The following is a 25,133-nucleotide window of genomic DNA, read 5'->3' on the forward strand; positions in this document are numbered from 1 at the left end:
CCACTCTGGAGTAGGTTCCTGTCCAGACTTTGGAAACAGATGTGATGTCACCTCCGCCACTGTACAAAAAGGATGAATAGTTTCAGTTCAGTCATGGCTTGCTCGGACTTTGTCTGAAAGCAGCCGTGACATAGCCTCCACCATTAGCTATCTACAAAATGGAGACGCCCCCAACTCTTCATGTGCACTACTCCAACCTTTAGGTTCATGAGTAGTCAACAATTTGTTTGGCTTTATATGTTAACTCTCTTTTTCAGCCATCAGGTTCCAGATGCTACCATGATGCCAACCAGACTTCCCTGGACAGACAACCCCACCAATGTGTCCTGAAGCTCTGCTTCCCCAGAGCCCCTCCCCACCATGGAAAAAGAGAGACAGGCTAGGAGTATGGATCGACCTGTCAATGCCCATGTTCAGCAGGGAAGCAATTACAGAAGCCAGACCTTCCACCTTCTGCATCCCACAATGGCCTTGGGTCCATACTCCCAGAGGGATAAAGAATAGGAAAGCTATCAGGGAGGGGGTGGGATATGGAGTTCTGGTGGTGGGTATTGTATGGATTTGTACCCATCTTATCCTATGATTATGTCAGTGTCTCCTTTTTATAAATAAAATTTTGAAAAACAGCAAATAATATGAGCACAGTCAAAATGTTACTTTATTTAAGAAGCTGAGAGAGAAAATACAGAAACATGAATATAAATAAGAATAGTTTAACAAACATGAACACCATATTTTAGGAACACATTATCACATTTATCTACCTCTGAGGGAAAAAATATAAAGAAGGAAGAAAAGAACCAAGAGATGATGTTCATAAAACACTTTTGGCAGTAAAGAGGGCCATCATTTTTCAGATGGAACATGCATGAATAAAGAGTAAATAAGGAATAAAATCTAAAAAGGTTAGCGTTGATTACTATTTCTTTCTCAAGAATGGCAAATGCTCAATAATATGTTCAGTGACTGGGAAGGTACCTCAGTGGTACAACGCAGAACTTACATGTCTGAGATCAAAACCCAGAGCTGCATAAGACTACTGTAGTCCTGGTTCTCTCTCACCCCCACCTACCTCTGATAAAAATATCAATAAATATATAAACAGAATATGTCCACTTGGACTAAATGTGTTAACTGATCAATATCTGTCCCCACACTGCAATCAACTATGTTACTAGAAATAGCTGAAAGTGAAAAATTTAACACTAATCTACAAGCTTTCACCACAGGTAACTGAAGGTTACATGTCAGTAGAAGGAACTGATAGCCCCCACTTTCTCCCGATAGCTTTTACAGCTTCCTTGATGTCCTTATTCCTCAGGGTATAAATGATAGGATTTAGCATGGGGGTGACAACACTATACAACACTGAAATAAGTCTGTCTTTCTCTAGTGAGTAAGTTGAGATTGGTCTCACATATGTGAAAATGGCGCTACCATAGTAGAGAAGAACAATGGTCAGGTGAGAGGCACATGTAGAAAAAGCTTTGCGTCTCCCTTCCATGGAATGAATCTTTAAGATGGTAGAGATTATGTAAAAGTAGGAAAGGACAATACACAGGACAGGAGTCCAACCAATGAACACGCCAATGAGGAGCAATGCCAATTCATTGACAAATGTGTCCCCACAAGACAAAATCAGCAAAGGAGGAATGTCACAGAAGAAATAGTTAATCTGATTGTTACCACAGAAGGGCAAGTGGAAGGTCAGTACTGTGTGCAGCACTGAATTGAGAAAGCCACCGGTCCAGCTTGAAGCTGCTAACTGCATATACAGAGCCTTATTCATAATAACTGAATACCTTAATGGCTTACAGATTGCAATGTATCGATCATATGCCATTGCTGCCAGGAGGAAACACTCTGATCCCACAAAGAAAATGAAAGCAAAAAGCTGAGCCACACAACCCCCATAGGAAATGCTCTTCTTCTCTGATAAGAGATGCACCATCATCTGGGGAACATTGGTGGTGGTGTAGCAGATGTCAAGAAGGGCCAAGTTCCCTAGAAAGAAATACATGGGTGTGTGTAAATGTGAATCAGCCATAGTCACCAAGATAATAAATATATTTCCTCCCAGAGTACAAATATAAATGAAAGAGAAAGTAGTGAATAGTAAGAACTCAAATCCATTTAGATTGGAGAATCCCAAAATGATGAATTCAGTAAGAGCTGTTTCATTCTTTCCTTCCATGATGCTGCCTGCTTCCTCTTTGGAATTGGGCTGAGAGAAGCACAGATTATAGTAATCATGTGAGGCAGTAGTGATGGTCTGTAAAATAAGAAACAGTAGTGTTACAAATAAAAATCACCATCATTTGAATCAGATCCAATCCAAACAGACAGAACAATTTCATAAATCATAGCTTCTTTTTTTTCTTTATTTATATCTCTAAAATATTGGTGCAACTCTTTTAAGTCCATTGTTTTTATATTTAAAATATTTTATTTATCTATTATTGGATAAAGACAGAGAGACATTTAGAGGGGGGAAAGAGAAAGGGAGAGATACAGAGAGACACCTGCAGACATGCTTCACCACTTGTGAAGATTTACATCCTGCAGTTAGGGGTCAGGGATCTTCTAATGTGAGCACTCAATCAGGTGTGTCACTGCCTGGTCCCTAAAACCATTGTTTTTATATAGTACCGAAGATTCACCTCAGCATCTCATGTACATATGGAGGGTACCACTGAGTCACCTTCCTGACCCAGTGTTTTAATTTTTACAAGAAAGTGAGAGAGGAAAAAAAAATAAAGACAGACATTGTACTACTTCACTATCTGTAGATTTCCACTTATTTTGTCTTTGTAACTTTTGTGTGGCACTGATACGGAAACCCAGCCTCCTACCTCAAGTTGGCTACTCATGTGATGAGTTCCCTTACTGAGCCCTCTTTACTTCTGGCCATATTTTTCAGACAAAATAGGAGATACAAAGAGACAGAGAGGGGGAAAGACATCACAAAATAGAAGCTTTCTCAGTGCCGAGGAGTTAGGGTGTCTGTACACATGACAAAGCATACATCCTCACAGATAAATTATCTTGCTGTCTCCCCAAATACAGTTTTTCATTATAAAAACCACAAAACAGTGCCATAATCCTTGGGGACCAGGTGGTGGTGCACCTGGTTAAGCACACAAGCTATAGTGTGCAAGATCCCGGTTCAAGCCAACAGTCCCCACCTGCAGGGGAGAAACTGCACGAGTGGTGAAGCAGTGTTGCAGGTGTCTCTCTATCTCTCTTCCTTCCTATCACCCCCTTCCCTCTCAATTTCTGGCTGTCTCTATCTAATAAATAAAGACAATAAAAAAATTTAAAAAATGGTAAGTAAAAAAAAAGTGTCTCCAGAGAGTCTTCCAAGCATAGTAACTATATCAGGCTCACCTAAATTTTGGGAGCTATATAAATGCATCTTGCAGATTATTAGTTGTAAGAAGCTTCTTTGTAATTTGTCATGTTTAGAATGTTTAGTGACATTCCTGAACCCTGCTTTCCACATTTCACACTTTTACAAAACTTAATATTTTTATAGAAATAAAAGATGACATGGGAATGATAAGGGGTTGCGAAACTTGATTATGTTTCTTTCATTAGGTCAATCAAATGTGGCACAAATACTCTTATATATCAGATCTGTGTGGCCAGAAGAGACAGGTCGTTGACAAGGATCAGGACTATGTGGACTCTTTTCTTAAAACAGAATTTTTTAGATGAAAAATAGCATGGAAATTATGTAAGTGGATAAAGTATTGAACCTGGTTTAATTCCCTGCATTGCATATGCCAAAGTGATACTCTGGTTAGTTGAATCTCTCTTTTTCTCCCTTTCTCCCAATTAATTCTTTATTCAGAGGCATTTCTAATAAGATATGAATTTTACAGTATTCTAGCATCCTCTCCTCTCACCTTATTTTCCTCCTTACTTTCCTCCCACCAAAACTCTCTTCTATCTCCCCTTTCACGTAGTTATTGGAAGCAAGTTTACGTAGGGCATATTAGCACTTTGTATAATAGTACACTGGCCACATATCCCTCTAATTGTTACTCCTAACTATGAAATTTCTGGATTTTCATGACATTCTCTAGTCAATCAGAAAGAATAAGGAGAACCAGTTTTGACGCCCAGCCCAATCTCTCTGTCAGTTTACTTCAGTAACATTTCCTCCTGTCAACATATTCATCACAATATCTACTTACTAAAGTACTTACTAAGTTATTGGTGCCCAAGAGAATTCAGTAAGGAGAATTTCTGCAAACTAATACAGATAATTATAGATGATTTAAGTGTGTATTTTAATACCTAGTTTATTCTTTATCTGTAACTTCTTCCTAAATTATTAGATAACTCAAAATTCAAGGGGATATTTTCAACATTATAGATTGCTTCAGAGTAATTTTAAAAGATAAAGTAGGTAAATACAATGGGCCTAGACCCCGAATAGATTCTCTCTTGACAATTAGTGGTCACTGCCATCAGGAATGTCAGTATAACCCTCTTGTGGGTTTCTTCAGGACCATTCTCTCACTGTGAACTAGCAATGGCAGGGACTGCCCCACTCTCCAAAGGGAGGCTAAGTCAACCTACTCTGGAGGAAAACTGGTCCTGAAATGAATGCAGGCTAGCTGTGACCGTAGACAATGAACTCACACTGACAGGGAATCAGAGCTTATACAAGATCCTGTGTTAAATATAAATATATATGGGCCCTTTGTCAGATTGACATGGTAAATAGTTACAAATTAATCAACAAAATTATGTATTTGTCTTTTGATTTTAGCCTGGTCCTCACAGCACTTAATTCCTTTTATAGTACACTCTAATTTCATCTCAGGTAGTTCACTTTCTAACAAAGTCCCATAATCTAGATATACACCAGTTTCTGTGAGAGAGAGCTTATGTGCACACGTATCCATAAACTACTGCAAAATATATACCTGAAAGCAGAAGTACACTAGAGTTTGCAGTGAGTACCTCCCTAACACTTCCTCTCCACTATTCCAAGCTTGGGATCCATGATTGCTCAACAAATTGTTTGGCCTCATATGTTAACTCTCTTTTCAATCACCAGGTTCCAGATGCCACCTGGATGCTGGCTAGGCTTCCCTGGATTGAAGACCCCACCAATGTGTCCTGGAGCTCAGCTTCCCCAGAGACACACCTTACTAGGGAAAGAGAGAGGCAGACTGAGAGTATGGACCGACCAGTCAACGCCCATGTTCAGCGGGGAAGCAATTACAGAAGCCAGACCTTCTACCTCCTGCAACCCTCAACGACCCTGGGTCCATGCTCCCAGAGGGCTAGAGAATGGGAAAGCTACCATGGGAGGGGGGGGATTATGGGGATTGGGTGGTGGGAATTGTGTGGAGTTGTACCCCTTCTACCTTATGTTTTTGTTCACTAATCCTTTCTTAAATAAAAAATTTAAAAAAAAAAAATGCCAGTATGGCATATCTCTCCTCTCTCAGAAAAACTCAAATTGGAGCAGTGAAGCCCCCATAGTGAAAACAAGAAAGAGAAAGAAAAGAAATGGCCTGAAATGGGAGTCTGGCGGTAGCGCAGCGGGTTAAGGGCATGTGGTGCAAAGCGCAAAGACCGGAGTAAGGATTCCGGTTCGAGCCTCCGGCTCCCCATCTACAGGGGAGTCGCTTCACAGGCGGTGAAGCAGGTCTGCAGGTGTCTGTCTTTCTCTCTCCCTCTCTGTCTTCTCCTCCTTTCTCCATTTCTCTCTGTCCTATCCAACAACAATGTCAACAATAAAATAACTAGGGCAACAAAAGGGAATAAATAAATAAATATTTATAAAAATGAAAAGAAATGGCCTGAAATTTCTTGATTCAAACAGACACACAAACTACTCCTGTGAGCCAAGACACTTGGCAATTTGCTAACCACCTTCTTTGAAACTTTTCAGATCATTAAACATCACAGTTAAACTGTCTTTTCTTCAAGAGTAGGACTAAAGAAGTGGAACTATAGCAAAGGAATTAGACAACACTCACCTGTGACTTAAAGAAAAAATACACCAGAACAGCATAGTATCATTCAGGTTTAGATTAGAAAATATGGCTGCTTAATAAACACAAGGAAAGTCAGATAATGATTTCCTCTGGAGAGTTCATGCTGATGAATCTGCCTGAGCACCAAGAGTCTCCTAATCCCTGAGGCCAGTGCATTGGACTGTAGAGGACAAGAACAATACTCTCTGGATACAGAAGAGTCTCACATTTTATGGAATCCTTCCAAGAACCATGACACACCTTTAGGACCTCTGAACTCAGGACTTGATATTTGATATTTGTTCTGTCTGGTTCCTGCCTCAGCACCTGAATATATATGGTTGTCCTGCAGTGTTCCTCTTAACATTGTAATACAAGTCCCATCCTCTCACATCTATTTATTTACATCTATTCTGGCTTTTCTTTTGTTCTTTTTTCTTTGTTGTAGTTATTATTGTTATTTTTGTCATTGTTGTTGGATAGTACAGAGAGAAATCGAGAGAGGAGGGGAAGACAGAGAGGAGGAGAGAAAGACACCTGCAGACCTGCTTTGCCGTTTGTGAAGGGACTCCCTTGCAGGTGAGGAGCCAGAGGCTCCAACCTGGATCCTTATGCCAGTCTTTGCACTTTGCACCACCTGCACTTAACCCGCTGCCCTACCGTCCGACTCCCCATTTTTTTCTTTACTGGAAGATTAATGTTTTACAGTAACCAGTAAATACAATATTTTGTACATGCATAACACTTCTCAGTTTTACACATAACCGTACAATCCCCACTAAGTCGGTCCCCTATCATCCTTTTCAAAAAACTGGAGTTGTAATTTAAAATCTTCCCCCAAAAGGAAGAATCAAGTCCATATTTCTTCCATAAGTGTTTCTGTAAGAAACAGCAGTAAATACTCAAATTCTTCTAGAGATTGAAAAATAAAAATACTCTTCAACCTCATATATATACTATGATCTAGGTTTCAGCACTTGTAGAGGGACTTGAATGGCAAGAAAATAGCAGACTAATCTAATTCATGAGTAAAGATGTAAAATCTATTCCTAAGTGATTTCATTTATCCAGGCCACCATCCCTGTTCATGCAAATTATTTATCTTAATTTAAACTTTTTTTTTCATCTCACTATTCTCAAAACACTATCCAGACAAACCTTTGAAATATTACTTAAGGGGCCAGGTGGTGACGCACCTGTTTAAGCACTTACATTACAGTGCACAAACACCCAGGTTCAAGCCCCTAGCCTCCACCTTAAGTTATATATATATGTTACTTAATCTCTAAATTCTCTAATGGTTCCCATCTTACTCAAAACAAAAAAAAAGAAAGAAAAAGAAAAACTCAAAGTTAACACCATAGCCTACAAATGCTACATGATGACCTCTATTTACTTCCTGCATATACTCCCACTCTACTCCATGATTACTTAGCCACACTGTCCTCTATGCAGGCACTGGAACTCATTATTCACACTTTCATTGCAGGGGTTGTGCACCAGATCACCACTTATCTGGAACACTCTTACACTTGGTAGATTCACCTAATTCTGTCATCTCTTGCGTGCCATAAAGTGAACCCTTACAATGTAGAATGCTCTCATGATCCTATATTAAATCATATGCATACATATACACATACACACACACACACACACATGCATATTGTGCTATCTTTTGTTGCTATATTGTTCTCAGTGACATTAACCATAATGTGGTGGGTGTTATAATGTGCAGATGTTATAATGTGTGTTAGTTATTACACATGGTGTCTATTTTCTTCAACTTGAAAGAAAATTCTGAAACAAAAGAAAATCATTTGCTCAGCTCTGGTACACTTAGCACCTAAAGTAGTGTCTAGAGCCTTTTTCGTGTTTTCCCTTTCTACTGAGTTAATTAATGAATTTTCTAACCTGTTTAACTTAGTCTGTCAACTACAAAAAATACTATCAAGAGATCAGACTATTCTTTTTTGAAAAAAGACTGATTTGTTTGCTTATTTTTTAATTTTAGTAAGAAAGAAATCAGAACACTGTCTTGGAATATGTGGTAATAGGAATCTTGGAATCCCTGTGATAAATAAATATTTTTTGTTGATTCACTTATTGGCTAGAGAGGAAAGAAATAAAGAGAAATGGGGAAGATAGAAATGGAGAGAGACTCCAGAGCCCTGACACACTACAGAAAGATAGAAACAGGCTGGGAATATGGATCAACCTGTCAACACCCCCCATGTACAGCAGGGAAGCAATTACAGAAGCCAGATCTTTCATCTTCTGCATCCCACAATAATCCTGGGTCCATACTCCCAGAGGAATAAAGAGTAGAAAAGCTTCTTTTTTTAAATTTTTTTATTTATAAAAAGGAAACAATGACAAAACCATAGGATAAGAGTGGTACAACTTCACACAATTCTCATCACCAGAACTCTGTATCCTATGCCCTCCCCCTGATAGCTTTCCTATTCTTTACCCCTCTGGGAGTATGGACCCAAGATCATTGTGGGATGCAGAAGGTTGAAGGCCTGGCTTCTGTAATTGCTTCCCCACTGAACATGGGCATTGACAGGTCAATCCATACTCCCAACCTATCTCTCAATAGAAAAACTAATGGAGGTAGCAGGATGCCAAACTCTGGTGGTGTGAACTGTGTGGAACTGTATCCCTCTTATCCTACAGTCTTGTCAGTCGTTATTAAATCAATTTTAAGAAGCTATCAATTTATACCTTTCTTTGGTGTGCTTTCCAGGCTACTTCATTGATTTGTTGTTGTTGTTATTTAACAGTACGTTATAAGATTTTAAGATTACAATATATATAGTTCCCCACCCACCACCAAAGTTGTATAGCTCTACCTTCCCCCCTCCCAAAGACAACTACCACAGTTTTCACAAATCTTAGAAACAATTTGCTTGCCTTTTCTTTTGTTTTGATTCATTTAATTTTGTTTAGAAAATTAATGTGGGAATATGGGTCCTGAAATTGGGGTAGCATGGAACATTCCTGCTCATGACCACAAAATGTGAGCTCAGATCTACAGGGATGCAGAGGCCACATAGGCTCCTAAGCTGAATATGAGCCCCAGATTGTCGGGCTAGCGTCATGAGAGAGAGAGATAACCCAGGAACTAAGCTCATGGAGGCAAGGCAATTCAAATCCTTATTCATCCAAACGCCCCAGAGTCGGGCGGTAGCACACCCGGTTAAGCCATATGGCACAAAGCGCAATGGCCAGCGTCAGCCACCCACTCTGCATGTATGCCCTCCTCCAGGCCAGACTGGGAAGGGACAAGACAGAAACAGAAGTGGCTTGACAATACCATACATGGTTAGGAAAGGGGCGGAGAAAAGGCAAAGGGGGCAAGGAATGGTATGGACCTCCCCAGCAACTGTTGCTAGGGGTTCAACTGGTAGGATTAGCAATACCCTGCAGGGAATTAAGAAGGAGACCTTTAGTCATTTGTAAAACAAAGGATGATATTGATACGTAGATAAAGGGAATGCAAGGTGGAGTAGGCTTAATGTTTTAAAAAATGCTGGCTCCTGGAGGTGGGAAAATGCAGGGTGCTTTGTGAAGCTCCTCACAATTTCCTGACATCTCCCACTTTCTTTTTATCTAATGGCCATAGTATCAGCAATGCAGGATGCTTTGTGAGGCAGGGAGTCTGATAAGACGGGGCAAACCTTTGGGGTCACTCCTGTCCCTCCTTGCTCAACCTCTCAGTAGAGAGAGAGACTTACAGGATAGACGCACTCCTCAGGTCAAGCATGGCCAAGCTCAACCACATACTCACAATTTCCCGACACAGATCACATCAAATCAATGGGGGTAACAGTCAACAATATTTATACACCTTTCCCATATTTGGGAGCTACTCTCTTCCCTGATCCAGCTTTCTGGTCCTTTATGCAGCCATGACATCATCTCCCCAGACAATAAATTGGATCCACCTGCATATCAGATGACAGGCTCAGTTAACTATCTACAAAACAGAGAGCACCCCCCCCAACTCTTCATCTGAACTACTCCAGCCTTTAGGTTCATGATTAGTCAATAATTTGTTTGGCTTTATATGTTAACTCTCTTTTCAGTTACCAGGTTCCAGATACTAACATGATGCCAACCGGACTTCTCTGGGCAGATGACCCCATCAATGTGTCCTGGACCCCAGATTCCCAGAGCCCATCCCCACTAGGGAAAGAGACAGATAGGCTGGAAGTATGGATCAACCTGTCAATACTCATGTTCAGCAGGGAAACAATTACAGAAGCCAGACCTTCCACCTTCTGCACCCCAGAATGACCCTGGGTCCATACTCCCAGAGGGATAAAGAATAGGAAAGCTATCAGGGGAAGGGATGGAATATAGAGTTCTGGTGGTGGGAATTGTGTGGAGTTGTACCCCTCTTATTTTGTCAGTGTTTCCATTTTATAAATAAAAATTTAAAAAAAAAGAAAATTAATGTTGATCAGATCCCTTGATTCCACATGTGAGTGAAAATATCTGGTAGTTATCTTTCATCTCTTTACTTATTTCACTAAGCATAATCACCTCCACTTCCATCCATTTTGTCTCAAAGGACACAATATCATGCATTGATTTTTAAAAAAATAGACTTTGGGCAGTCTTTTGTCCATTATGATAAAAAGTTGTTATAAAACTTAAAAGCAGTGAAACTATGGTTCCTATCACTGAGAATCCTAATACCTGGTAATATGTTTATAAAAAGTGATATTGCTTCTAATAATATACGGAAAACTGAAAAAGAAAAAAAAACTAGTATAGTCATGGGCTCTTTGGAATATACCTAAAATAGGCATAGGTATGACATTCTCACAGGAGTGAAGTGGTATCTCAATGTTGTGTTGATTTGCATTTCTCTGACAATCAAAGACTTGGAGCATTTTTTTTCATGTTTCCTGGCCTTTTGGATCTCTTCTGTGGTGAATATTCTGTCCATGTCCTCTCCCCATTTTTGGATGAGGTCATTTGTTTTCTTGTTGTTGAGTCATTTCTTGTTCACCAATGTCCAATAAAATCAAATTTCTGATTTACTAGATTTGTTGCTAACATTTTAGGTTAAGTACTATCCTTGTTACTTCACAGTATGAGTCAGATTCTGAGTAGAGAACACACAATAATTAGCTGCAGGAACTAAATGTTAAACTCTGAAAATTATAAAAATTACCCTGTGAATGATGCAAAACTGAGGAAGTACTGGGTAGAGGGTTTATCTTGATAATGAGATGACAATAGAACTATGGAAGTGGATGTGGTAAGAATACATATGCAGAGATGTGAAGTCTACAATCCTAAAATTCTATAGTAATTTATTTAGTTATTATTTTCATTTATTTTACCAGAGCACTGCTCAGCTCAGACTTATACTGGTACCTGGAATTGAACCTAGGACCTCTGGTGCCTAAAGCGTTAAATTCTTTTGTACCAACATTAGTGCTATCTCCATGGCCCTATATCATTTTTCACAGAAGCATTTAGTTTACTTATTTTATTTTAGTAATAGGAAGAGAGGGGTGGGGCAAGAAAGACACCACAACTTTTCAGCTGTGATTTATGGTGATACCCAAGATTAAACCTAGAATTTTGGGGCTTCACACATGAAAACCTAGTGTACAACTACTCAGCTATGACCAAGTAGGATATATGCTAATGAAATCAATAAAATCACACCTAGAATTAGTTTTTATAGGTTTTGCCAATTCATTTTAGTAGTTATTTTTATTGCAGAAATAAGTACATTAAAGCCAGAGCTTGTTGAATCAGCAATCTGTCCTGGGCATCTAGGTTGTTTCCATGTTTTGGCAATTATGGTAATTATTCATGAAAATACAAATGTAAATATGCTATTTTGAGTTAGTATCTTCAAATCCTTCAGGTAAATATATACATGTGGTACTATACATCAAACAGAATTTCCATTCTTAATTTTTTTAGGTTTATTCATACCATTTTCCATGTTACGCCAATATACATTCCCACCAACAGTAAACCAAGTTTCATTTTCCTCCACACCCTTAACATTTATCCTTTCTACTTTTTAAAATTTAGATCTATAGTACTACAGTAAGTGAAAGCTCACTGAGATTTTGGTTGACATTTCCCTAGATAAAAAGTGATGTTTTGCATAAAATGACATAATTTGAGATGGAGAAACTATGATTGTCTTTTCCCAGTATGAAAGCAAATTTTCATACTGGGAAAATTTGTGGGAGTTGGACAGTAGAGCAGCAGGTTAAGTGCATGTGGCACAAAGCGCAAAAGCCGGCTTAAGATCCCGGTTCGAGCCCCCGGCTCTCCACCTATAGGGGAGTTGCTTCATAGGCAGTGAAGCAGGTCTGCAGGTGTCTGTCTTTCTCTCCCCACCTGTCTTCCCCTCCTCTCTCCATTTCTCTCTGTCCTATCTAACAACGACGACATCAATAACAATGAAAAACAACAAGGGCAACAAAAGGGAAAATAAATAAATAAATATTTTTTAAAAAAGAAAACAAATTGGTGTTGACTAATAACTGAAGATGAAACATTATTTCACTATTCCCACAAACTTTGACCAAAACAGTAAATAATATGAACATAGTCAAAAATGTTAATTTATTAAGAAACTAAGAAAGAAAGTACAAAGGCATGACAATCAATAAGGTTAGTTTAATAAATATAATCACCATATTTTAGAAACACATTAATCACATTTATCTACCTCTGTGAAAAAAAAATATAAAGAAGGAAGTAAAGAACCAAGAGATGATGTTCATAAAACACATATTGCAGGAAAGAGGGCCATTATTTTTGGATAGAGGATGCATGAATAAAGAATAAGGGTTCAGGCGGTGGTGCACCTGGTTAGGCACACACATTACAGTGTGCAAGAAGTGAGGTGGAAGCCCCTGAGGGGATGCTTCACAAGTAGTGAAGCGGGCCTGCAGGTGTCCCTTTGTCTCTCTCCTTTCCTCTTTATCTCTTCCTCCCCTCTCAATTTCTTTCTGTTTCTATACAATAATAAATAAATAAATATATTTAAAATAAGGATAAGTAAGAAGGAAAATCTAAAATAGGGTAGCACTGATTAATATCGCTTTCTCAAGAATGGCAAATGCACAAGAATATATTCAGAAGCTGGGAAGATACTCAGTAATACAATGCAGAACTCATCTGCTATATTCTTACCTTTAGGCTCCTGATTATATAATAATTTTTTCTGCTTTATATCTTAATGCTTTTCAGCCACTAAGTTTCAGATGCTACCATGACACCAACCTGACTTCCCTGGGTAGACAACTTCACCAATGTGTCCTGGAACCCCACCATTCAGAGCCTGGCCCCACTAGGGAAAGATAGAAACAGGCTGGGAGTATGGATCGACCTGGCAACACCCTCATGTCCAGCAGGGAAGCAATCATAGAAGCCAGATCTTCCACCTTTTGCACCCCATAATGATCCTGGGTTCATACTGCCAACGGGATAAACAGTAGGAAAGCTTCCAATGGAGGGGACAGGATATGGAACACTGGTGGTGGGAATTTTTTGGAATTGTACACATCTTATTCTATGGTCTTGTCAATAATTATTAAATCAATAAAGAAAAAAGAACTTGCATGAGTAAGGTACCAATTTCAATATCCAAAGCTGCATAAGACTGCTATTGTCAGGGGCCAGGTGGTGGCACACCTGGTTAAGCACACACACTACAGTGCTTAAGGACTCAGGTTCAAGCCCCTGGCCCCCACCTGCAGGAGGAAGCTTCACAAGTGCAAAAGCAGTGCTGCAGATGTCTCTCTTCTTCACTATCTCCTCTCCCCTTCTCAATTTCTCCCTGTCTCTATGTAATAGTAAATAAAGATCAAAAAAATTTTAAAAGACTACTATTGTCCTAGTTCTCTCTCACCCTACTTACCTCTCATAAAAATATCAATAAATATGTAAACAGAATATGTCCACTTGGACTAAATGTGTTAACTGATCAATATCTGTCCCCACACTGCAATCAACTATGTTACTAGAAATAGCTGAAAGTGAAAAATTTAACACTAATCTACAAGCTTTCACCACAGGTAACTGAAGGTTACATGTCAGTAGAAGGAACTGATAGCCCCCACTTTCTCCCGATAGCTTTTACAGCTTCCTTGATGTCCTTATTCCTCAGGGTATAAATGATAGGATTTAGCATGGGGGTGACAACACTATACAACACTGAAATAAGTCTGTCTTTCTCTAGTGAGTAAGTTGAGATTGGTCTCATATATGTGAAAATGGCGCTACCATAGTAGAGAAGAACAATGGTCAGGTGAGAGGCACATGTAGAAAAAGCTTTGCGTCTCCCTTCCATGGAATGAATCTTTAAGATGGTAGAGATTATGTAAAAGTAGGAAAGGACAATACACAGGACAGGAGTCCAACCAATGAACACGCCAATGAGGAGCAATGCCAATTCATTGACAAATGTGTCCCCACAAGACAAAATCAGCAAAGGAGGAATGTCACAGAAGAAATAGTTAATCTGATTGTTACCACAGAAGGGCAAGTGGAAGGTCAGTACTGTGTGCAGCACTGAATTGAGAAAGCCACCGGTCCAGCTTGAAGCTGCTAACTGCATATACAGAGCCTTATTCATAATAACTGAATACCTTAATGGCTTACAGATTGCAATGTATCGATCATATGCCATTGCTGCCAGGAGGAAACACTCTGATCCCACAAAGAAAATGAAAGCAAAAAGCTGAGCCACACAACCCCCATAGGAAATGCTCTTCTTCTCTGATAAGAGATGCACCATCATCTGGGGAACATTGGTGGTGGTGTAGCAGATGTCAAGAAGGGCCAAGTTCCCTAGAAAGAAATACATGGGTGTGTGTAAATGTGAATCAGCCATAGTCACCAAGATAATAAATATATTTCCTCCCAGAGTACAAATATAAATGAAAGAGAAAGTAGTGAATAGTAAGAACTCAAATCCATTTAGATTGGAGAATCCCAAAATGATGAATTCAGTAAGAGCTGTTTCATTCTTTCCTTCCATGATGCTGCCTGCTTCCTCTTTGGAATTGGGCTGAGAGAAGCACAGATTATAGTAATCATGTGAGGCAGTAGTGATGGTCTATAAAATAAGATACAGTAGTGTTACAAATAAAAATCACCATCATTTGAATCAGATCCAATCCAGACAGACAGAACAATTTCATAAATCACAGCTTCTTTGCTGTTACTGATATCTCTAAAATATTGGTGCAACCCTTCTAAGGCCATTGTTTTTATATAGTACCAGAGATTCAACACAGCGTCTCATATTTATATGGAGGGTACCCTCCCACTGAGTCACTTTCTGACCCAGTGTTTTAATTTTTACAAGAAAGTGAGAGAAGAAAAAATAATAGAGAGGATGACAAATAATGTAAGGTACCGCTTCACTATCCACAGATTTCTGCTCATTTTGTCTGTGTAGCTTTTGTGTGGCACTGATATGGAAACCCAGCCTCCTACCTCAAGTTGGGTCCTCCTTACAGAACCCCCTTCACTTCTCCTTGCTACATTTTCCAGAGAGAACAAGAGATACAGAGAGACAGAAGGAGAGAGGGAAAGACATCATAGAACAGAAGTTTTCCTAGTGCAGAGTACTTAGGGAGGCTGTACATATGACAAAGCAGGCTCCCTCAAGGTTGAGTTATCTTGCTAGTTCTCCAGATAGATTTTTTTCATTAGAAAACCACAAAAGAGTGCTGTACTCCAGTCTCCCATCATAGTGACCAGATCAGGCTCACCTAAAGTTTTGGAGCTATATAAATGCATCTTGGATTTTACTAGTTGTGAGAAGGTTCTTTGCACTTCATCAGCCTGTTTAGAGACATTCCTGAACCCTCCTCTCCATCCTTTAGCACTTTTTATTTTTTCTTATCAGAGCACTGCTCAGCTCTGACTTATGGTGGTAAGGGGGATTGAACCTGGGACTTTGGAGCCTCAGGCATGAGAGTCTCTTTGCATAACCATTATGCTATCTACCCCTCCTTTAGCACTTTTATAAAATTTAATTTACGGTGTTTTATAGAGATGAAAGTGGATAGGTGAATGAGAAGGGGTTTTGAAAGGTGATTATGTTTCTTTCATTAGGTCAGTCAAATGTGGTATAAATACTCTTATATATCATATCTGTGTGGCCAGAAGAGACAAATAGTTGACATGGATCTTGACTACAGGGACTCTTTTATAATGGAATTTTTAAGACTAAAAATAGCCTTAGAGAGGCATGGAATGATGTAGTGGATAAAGCATGGAACCTGGTTTTATTCCTTGCATTGAATATGCCAAAGTGATGCTCTGGTTAGTTGAATCTCTCTTCTCCCTTTCTCCCAGTTAATTCTTTATTTAAAGGCACTTACTGGAGTATGTATATTTCAGTATTCTAGAATCCTCACCTATCTTCCTACCCTGTGTTCTTCCTTAGTTTCCTCCCATCAAAACTCTCTTCTTCCTTTCACATAGCTATTTGAAGCTAGTTCCCGTAAGGCATCACTACACTTTGTGTAGTGGAGCTTTGGTCACATATTCCTCTCATTGGGCACATAATTCCTCTAACTATGAAACTTCTGGGTTTTCCTGACTTTCTCTAACAATAAGAAGAACCAGTTCTGATGCCCAGACCAATCTCTCTGTCAATTTACCTCAGTAACATTTCTTCCTAGCAACATTTTCATCACAGCTTCTACTCACTAAGGTACTTATAAGTTATTGGTGCCACAGAGAATTCAGTAAGGAGAACTTCGGCAAATTAACACTGATAATTATAGATATTTTGAGTGACTAAGTTGCTAGTTCATCTGTGACTTCTTCAGTACCTAAATTACTAGATAAATCAAAACTCAAGGGGATATTTTTCAACATTATAGATTGCTTTAGAGTAATTTGAAAAGCTATAGCAGAATACATGCTCAAGGTTCACCTAGACATAGTTTTTCTTAACTTTTTTTCTAATTTTCCTATTTTTCATTAAAGCTGGTCTCTTTTAGAAAATTTGGAGAACATATTTTCTTTTACCTAAATATTTAATGTCTCATATTTGTAAGATAATCAAATTCTTACTCTGGGCTTAAATGCTTAAAAGCTTTATGTTTGGGGGCCAGGCAGAGTGCAGTGGGTTAAGCGCACTTGGAGCCAAGCACGAGGACTGGTGTAAGGATCCCGGTTCAAGCCCCCGGCTCCCCACCTGCTGGGGGTTGCTTCACAAGCAGTAAAGCCCCCTCATTGTCTTCCCCTCCTCTCTCCGTTTCTCTCTATCCTATCCAACAACAATGACAGCAGTGACAACTATAACAACAACAACAGCGATGATGACAATAAACAACAAAGGCAACAAAAAGGGAAAAAATGACCTCCAGGAGCAGTGGATTCGTAGTGCAGGCACCGAGCCCCAGCAATAACCCTGGAGACAAAAACAAAAACAAACAAACAAAAAAAAGCTTGTATTTTTTTCTTTATTTATTTTAATATACCTAAGTTACCTACAGCCTTAGGCCAGATAGATCAAAACCATTTGGCCCTGTCAGTATGTAAGAGATGCTGTTATTAGTAGACATCCTTAAATTTCATAAAGCATAGTGAGGTCAAATATATTACAGTAAATCCTAACCATTGGATTTTCAAAGAAAAACAAGTTCCCAACTAGCTTGGTTATAATAATTAACTATTATTATTTTGAACTCTTTGTAAGACTGTGAGGATCTCTTCCCATTCTTTTTAAGATTCATGTTTCTCCTAGTCCTAGAACCTCTATGACTGCTCATATTTTTTGATGTTTCTTACTCTGATCTCTTACCCTGTTATACTGCCTCTGTTGACTTCAACTAAATCAACACTACCATGTTATGCTGCTACTGACTTGTGTTACTGCACAGTCTCCAGAGATGCCAAGCCTGAGATGTCAACATCTTAACTCCTCTAGTCAGGTGAGATCTTTCCTAACACATGGAATGACCTAGTTCCATTTTAAATGACATGTTTTCTAACACAGTTATAGATATTAGATACAGGCTAGAGCCAAAGGTACTAGGTACATGAGTACATATATCCACAAGTAAGGGGCAACTATATACCTCAAAGGAAAAGATCTTAATAGCCCTCCATGATTAGATTTAGACCTAATAATTTTGGCATTCTAGAAAAGCTTAAAGAAGACATTATAAATTCTCTAATCATGTATTCATTACTTGGGCCTCACCCCCCCCTCCTACTCCTTACTTCATTTCCCTCAATCACTCTATCTACTCAGTTAATTATACAAAAGGAAGGAATATTATTTTTTAATATTTATTTATTTATTCCCTTTTGTTGCCCTTGTTGTTTATTGTTATAGTCATTATTGTTGTCATCATTGTTGGATAGGACAGAGAGAAATGGAGAAAGGAGGGGAAGACAGAGAGGGGGAGAGAAAGGTAGACATCTGCAGACCTGCTTCACCACTTGTGGAGCAACTCCCCTGCAAGTGGGGAGCCGGGGACTCAAACCGGGACCTTTATGCTGGTCCTTGCACTTTGTGCCACCTGCACTTAACCCAACTCCCTAGGAAAAAATATTCTTCCAGAAAAAAATGGATTGAATGTCTCATACTTTTTGATGCATAGACCACAGTTCTGAGTATAGATTCCTTCAATCTAAGCACTTAAAGACTCAAATTGGTAATCAGATTGAATTTTAACAGTGGGTTCAAATTTGTTAAAACATTTCTAATAATGACTTGTTCTTTGAAATATTAACTCACCTGTAAGCTTAAACCGGGGAGAACAGAAGCAACTGGTGGTGTTACTTTATAAGATACAGCTATATGTAAATAGCATTAAAGGACATAAATTATGGTGAGGTCTTATATGATACAGAAAATCCTAAATGGGATTTTCAAAGTTAACCCAATTGCCAGATAATTTTGTTAGAGTAGTAACTATTGCCTTCTTAAACTCTAAGCAAGCAGGAAACTTTCCCATTCCCCACAAAACCCATATTTATCCCAGCCCTGGAACCTTTGGGGTGGGACTCACTTTATGGCATGATTCTCTCAATTCATACCAAATGATACTGCATCTGCTGATCCCAACCTAATCAATGCAACTAGGACCACCTCAGCATGTTTCACTTGGTTCTGTGTCCAAAGACATCAAGCATGGAATGTCAACCCTCCAGCTCTGGTGAGACTTTTCCTATCTCATAGGACTCCTTAGTTCCATTTCGTGTAGTGCAATTCCTAACAAAGCCTCAAAAACTAGACAGAGCAGGGCCCATGAGATTGGACACATATACACATGTATATAAGTTAGGGGAAAACATATACCTTAAAGCAAAAGTGCACAATATTTTCCAGTGACTCAATAAATGCAGTAAAGTAGAAAGATCTAAAAAAGACACCATAAAGCACTTACTCAAATTTTCTACTTAGACCTAGATACCCTCCTCACCTACTTCCTATTTCACTTCCTTCAGTCACTGTAAGTCCAATTTTGTCAGATAAAGAAAGGACTACAAAAACTGAATAATGTTAAGAGACTGGCACACTTTAATGATGGCCCTTTTGGTCATTACCAGGCCACCCTATCATCCAGGGCCCTAGTCAAGGAATTATTGGATTCCCATATAGATGTGATGGGCCTAGACCTCTATCAGATGACTTTCATTACCATCACTGGTCATCTCCAACAGGAACAGCACCATAAACCCTCTTGTGGGCCCCTATAGGACCTTGCCTTCAATGTGTGGATCAACAATGGCAGGGACTGTTCCATTCTCCAAAGGGAGGTTAGATAACATACTCTACCTACCACCTGAGGAAGATGGGTCCCGAAATTAGTGTAGCCTGGAAAGTTCCTAGCCATGACCACAGAATGTGAGCCCAGACCTACAGGGATGCAGAACTTATATAGGCTCCTGTGCTGAATATGGGCACCAGATCAAATCGATGGGGTTTGTTAACATTTATATACTTTTCCCATATTTGGGAGCTACTCTTTTCCCTGATGCAGCTTTCTACACCTTTTTCCAACTATGACAACATCTTTTCAGACAATAACCTGGGTCCACCTGCAAATTAGATGTCAGGCTCAGGCAAAAACTAGTAAAGTCATGGGTCCTTTGGAATATACCTAAAATAGACCTACTAGCTATTTTAAAAACAGAGGCCCAAATCTTCATCTGCAATATTCATGCCTTTAGGTTCATGATTACTCAACAATTTGTTCTGCTTTATATCTTAACTCTTTTTCAGCCACCAGGTTCCAGATAATACCATGATGCCTACAGTACTTCCCTGGGCAAAGGACCCCACCATGTGTCTTGGAGCCTTACCTCTCCATATCCCCGACCAACTAGATAAAGAGAGAAACAGACTGAGAGTATGAATCAACCTGCCAACACCCTCATGTTCAGCAGGGAAGCAATTACAGAAGCCAGACCTTCCACCTTCTGCACCTTATAATGATTCTGGGTCCATGCTCCGAGAGGGATAAAGAATAGGAAAGCTTTCAAGAGAGGAGATGTGATTGGAATTGAGTGGAATTGTGCCTCTCTTATCCTATGGTCTTGTCAATATTTCCATTTTATAAATAAAATTTTTTAAAATGAAATATTTTTCCATCTTTTTTAATCCCTTCTGACAGAGCATCAACATTATTGTTACTCGATAAGCTTAAGAAGAAATACTATATCCTAGTGGGGCAGAGCTCTGGGGAAGTGGGGCTCCAGGACACATTGGTGGGGTCATCTGCCCAGGGAAGTCCGGTTGGCATCATCTTACCATCTGGAACCTGGTGGCTGAAAGAAGAGTTAACATATAAAGCCAAAAAACTGTTGACTAATCATGAACCTAGAGACTGGAATAGTTTAGATGATGAGTTGGATGATCTCCATTTTGTAGACAGTTAGTAGGCCTATTTTAGTTATATTCCAAAGGACAGGCTAGGAGTATGGATCGACCTGTCAACGCCCATGTTCAATGGGGAAGCAATTACAGAAGCCATACCTTCCACCTTCTGCACCCCAGAATGACCCTGGGTCCATATTCCTAGAGGGATAAAGAACAGGAAACCTATCAGGGGAGTGGATGCGATACAGAGTTCTGGTGGTGGGAATTGTATGGAATTGTACCCCTCTTATCCTGTGTTTTTTGTCAGTGTTTCCTTTTTATAAATAAACTTTTAAAAAAAAAGTAAGAAGAAGAAGAAGAAATATTATAAAACCAGCCAAGTGTTACATTGGCAAAAATCTATATATCAAGTAAAGGACAATTATTGTCCCTATGACAACCTATATTAGCATCATCAAACAAGTAAATGCAGAAAAAAAAAATGAGGCTAACTAAAATCCTAGGTCTATTTCCTCCATAACTAATACTGACTTGGATACAACAAAGGACACTCAACACTTTAACAACTGGGATAAAGTCTAAGTTTGTCAGATAAAGAAGTAACTACAAAAGCTCCATATGGGCAAGAGACTGGCTCACTTAATGGTGGCCTCTTGGGCCACTTTCAGGCCACCCCATCACCCAGGGTCCTAGAGAGAGAATTCCTGGATTCCTTCATAGATAATATGAGCCTATACCTCTGATAGATCCCCTGTCTACCATCACTGGTCACACTCATTGGGAATGTCATTATAAGCCCTGTTGCAGGCTTCTTTCTGACTCTACCCTCACTATGAAATAGCAATGGTAGGGACTATCCCACTCTACAAATGGAGACTGGGTCATTCTACTCTGCCACTTAAGGAAAACTGACTCTGAAATGAGCACAGCCTAGAATGTTCCCAGCTGTGACTACAGACTGTGAAGTCAGTCTAACAGGGACTCAGAGGGTGTACAGGCTCCTGTAATAAATATGAATAGATATGGTCCCCAGGATAGATCATAATGGTAAACAGTTAATTGCTTTTATATGTCTTCTTCAAGTTTGTGAGCAATTCTTTGTCCTAATCCTGCTTCCTAGTTCTAATCTCAACTCTGACACCATTTTCCCAGACAATATTTCTGGTCCCCCCCCCCCACCATATTAGCTATCAAGCTCAAGCAAAGATTATTAAGACATCAGCTTCTAGGAACATTTCTAAAATAGAGTTTCTTCTACCTTAAAATCCTTACTATCATGCACTCTATTCTTACTTTATGGGTCTTGTTAATTAAACATTTTGTTCTGTTTTCCATCTTACTGCCTTTCAGCCACCAAGTTTCACATGTTACTACGATTCCATTCTGACTTCTCTGAGCAGATAGTTTCACCAGTACTTCCTGGAACCTCACCTCTCCAGGGCCCTACCCCACTAGGGAAGGAGAATAAAGCTGGGAGTATGGATAAAACTGCCAATGCCCATGTCCAATAAAGAAGCAAATACAGAAGCCAGAATTCTCACCATCTGTACCCCAAAAATAATTTTGGTCCATACTCCCAGAAGGATAAACAATAGGAAAGTTTCCAATGGATGAGGATGACACACAGAATTTTGGTGGTGGGAACTGTATTGAATTACACCTCTGTTACAATTTATACCCCTTAAAAATCTTTTAAATCAATATTAAATCATTAATTAAATAAAACATTAAAAATAAATTTAAAAAGAAACTTTGGAGAAACATATGAGCAAAATAAAAAATAATAAAATTTCTCAATCTCTTCTAATATTTTGAGTAACATCCTAATTAATTTTCCATGCATAAATTTTCAAAATGGGAATTATAAGGTACATGTTGAAAGTTCCTTTTTTCCCTTAGCACCATATTGTGATAGTCCCTCATGATAACAATAATCACAATATGTGAAGAATAATCTCAATTTTTTTCTGAAATGTAATGTTTGAGCTATATATGTCTCTAAATTAATCAGCAAAATTTTTACATTTGTTCTTTGATTCTAGTCTGGTCCTCATAACACTTAAGAAAGCTTCAGTACCAGAATATCTTTCCCTTTCTACCCTCTATTTCTCCTTCTTTCTGAAAAAAAAAAAAATCAAATTGGAGCAGTGAAGCCCCCATGATGGCAACAACAAAAAGAGAAAGAAAAGAAATGACCTGAAGTAATGGAAGTTTTCTAGTTCAGACAAACACACAACCTACTCCTGTGAGCTAAGACATTTGGCAAACAATTTGATAAGTACCTTCTTTGAAACTTTTCAGATCATTAAGCACCACAGTTAAACTCACTTGGTCTTTCATCTAAGGGTAGGACTAAAGAAGTGGAACTATAGGAAAGGAATTAGAAAACACTCACCTGTGACTTAAAGAAAAAATACACCAGAACAGCATAGTATCATTCAGGTTTAGATTAGAAAATATGGCTGCTTAATAAACACAAGGAAAGTCAGATAATGACTTCCTCTGGAGAGTTCATGCTGATGAATCTACCTGAGCACCAAGAGTCTCCTAATCCCTGAGGCCAGTGCATTGGACTGTAGAGGACAAGAACAATACTCTCTGGATACAGAAGAGTCTCACATTTTATGGAATCCTTCCAAGAACCTTAAAGACACACTATTGGGACCTCTGAACACAGGACTTGGTATTTGCTTTGTTTGGTTCTTGCCTCAGTGCCTGAGTATATGGTTGTCCATCATTGCTTCTCTCTTTTTTAAAAACTTTATTTTATTTGATAGAAGAGAGAGAGAGAGAGAGAGCCACAGCTTCATCATTCATGAAACTTTTCCTCTGTAATTGGGGGCCAGGGTCCTTGCACACTGTAATGTGTTCCACCACCTGGCCCCTAGCAGTGTTTCTTTTAATTTTGTTTAGGAACAATGTAACTTTGTTTCAAGAACTCTTATGTGGAATCAGAACTGCTCCAGATAGATGGCTATCCTTGGCACATAACTGGCCAATTGGAACATCTTGCCACTTTCCTCTGTCTTGAGAGAAAAATACAGTACTTTAGTTCTTAAGTGTCAGAGTATATTCACTCATGGGCTCTAAAATTCCAGAGAAAGAATCAAAATCTCTAATAAAGACATAGAACAAAGATATCTTTTTGTCTCCTAACTTAAGGGAAAGGACTCTTATTTTCTCTTGAGGCTCAGAATACTTATTTATCATACCAGTTCTCACCAAAAAAAAAAAAAAACTTCTCTTATCAACAAACCAAATTTTCTTATAGTAATTTATTTGCATGTTATGCATTGGTGAGTTTTCTTATAGATTTGCTAGTAGCCCTTGAGAATACAGTTGAGATAGAGATATAATATTTGACACCTTATAATAGATGCAGTATCTTGATGTGCTGTGCTGTAAAACTTTAGGAGTACAGATTCACACCTTTATGTATGCACAAAGTTTATCATATCCACCACCAAATTTTCTGAACCATTGCTCTATCAAAAATATATCATCTAAACACCCAGAGGCATGGCCAGGGAGTGCAGTTGCCTCATGTCACTCCCCTAAACTGTTCAACTAGATAAAACAACAAGTACCACATAAAAACTCACAAATTACAGCTGGGATTTCTTTAGAAACTTACTTAATCAGAGCTGTACCTGTAGCAGCACATGGTCAGTGGATGGTAAAGGAGTGAGGGAGAGATTCTTAGGAGTAAAGAACTTGTGTTTATTAACAGTTGGTGTCATTTTGGGAGTAACACAGCAGAGCACACTGTCAGTGGCATGAAGGTGTGTGTGTGTGCTACTCTGGGAATTCATGGACAATAGGATATTGAACTGCCTACAAGGACTCAAAAGTGTTTAAAGGAAAACATAGCTGAGAACTAAAGCTCTGTGGTCTACTCAGGTCCCAGAAGCCAGATAGGAAAATAAAGCCTAGTCAACTTCTAGTGGCATGACCAGAGAGTAATGACTACTTCATTTTGCTCCCCTGAAGAAAAAAAAAAAAAGCAATGGAAAAAAATCACCTGAAAACTTGCCAGTTACAACTAGGGTTTCTTAAAAAGCTTACTAAAAAGCTACAAGTAGGTGCAGGTTCATGTGGTCATTGGATGGAAAAGGGGTGAGGGAACTACTCAACTTCTGCCTTCTGGGATCACAAAAACATGGGACTACAAGAGGCTGAAGAAATACGCAGAGGCAAGTATGATGATCACATGAAACTGTCTTCTTCATGTTGTAGTGACCAATGCAAAAGTGACAAGGCAATTCCAGATTGAAGGGGCAGAC

General features: G+C 39.0%; 2 protein-coding genes across 2 annotated transcripts; both read right to left on the minus strand.

The window, feature by feature from the left end:
* Window positions 1–1,240: 1,240 nt before the first annotated feature.
* On the minus strand, window positions 1,241–2,194 carry LOC103121740 (olfactory receptor 5V1). Its single transcript, XM_007532271.1, has one exon. The coding sequence runs from the start codon at window positions 2,192–2,194 to the stop codon at window positions 1,241–1,243; it is 954 nt and encodes a 317-aa protein (XP_007532333.1).
* Window positions 2,195–14,079: 11,885 nt separating this feature from the next.
* On the minus strand, window positions 14,080–15,033 carry LOC103121741 (olfactory receptor 5V1-like). Its single transcript, XM_007532272.1, has one exon. It carries the CDS (start codon window positions 15,031–15,033, stop codon window positions 14,080–14,082), a length of 954 nt encoding a protein of 317 aa, XP_007532334.1.
* Between the last annotated feature and the right edge of the window lie 10,100 nt (window positions 15,034–25,133).

The sequence above is a fragment of the Erinaceus europaeus genome, chromosome 4, assembly GCF_950295315.1.
Source record: "Erinaceus europaeus chromosome 4, mEriEur2.1, whole genome shotgun sequence".
Classification (NCBI taxonomy): Eukaryota; Metazoa; Chordata; class Mammalia; order Eulipotyphla; family Erinaceidae; genus Erinaceus; species Erinaceus europaeus.

Bases quoted from the DNA above. Each gene is read 5' to 3' on its own strand.
- LOC103121740 (XM_007532271.1), bottom strand. From the start codon at position 2,194: ATGGAAGGAAAGAATGAAACAGCTCTTACTGAATTCATCATTTTGGGA.
- LOC103121741 (XM_007532272.1), bottom strand. From the start codon at position 15,033: ATGGAAGGAAAGAATGAAACAGCTCTTACTGAATTCATCATTTTGGGA.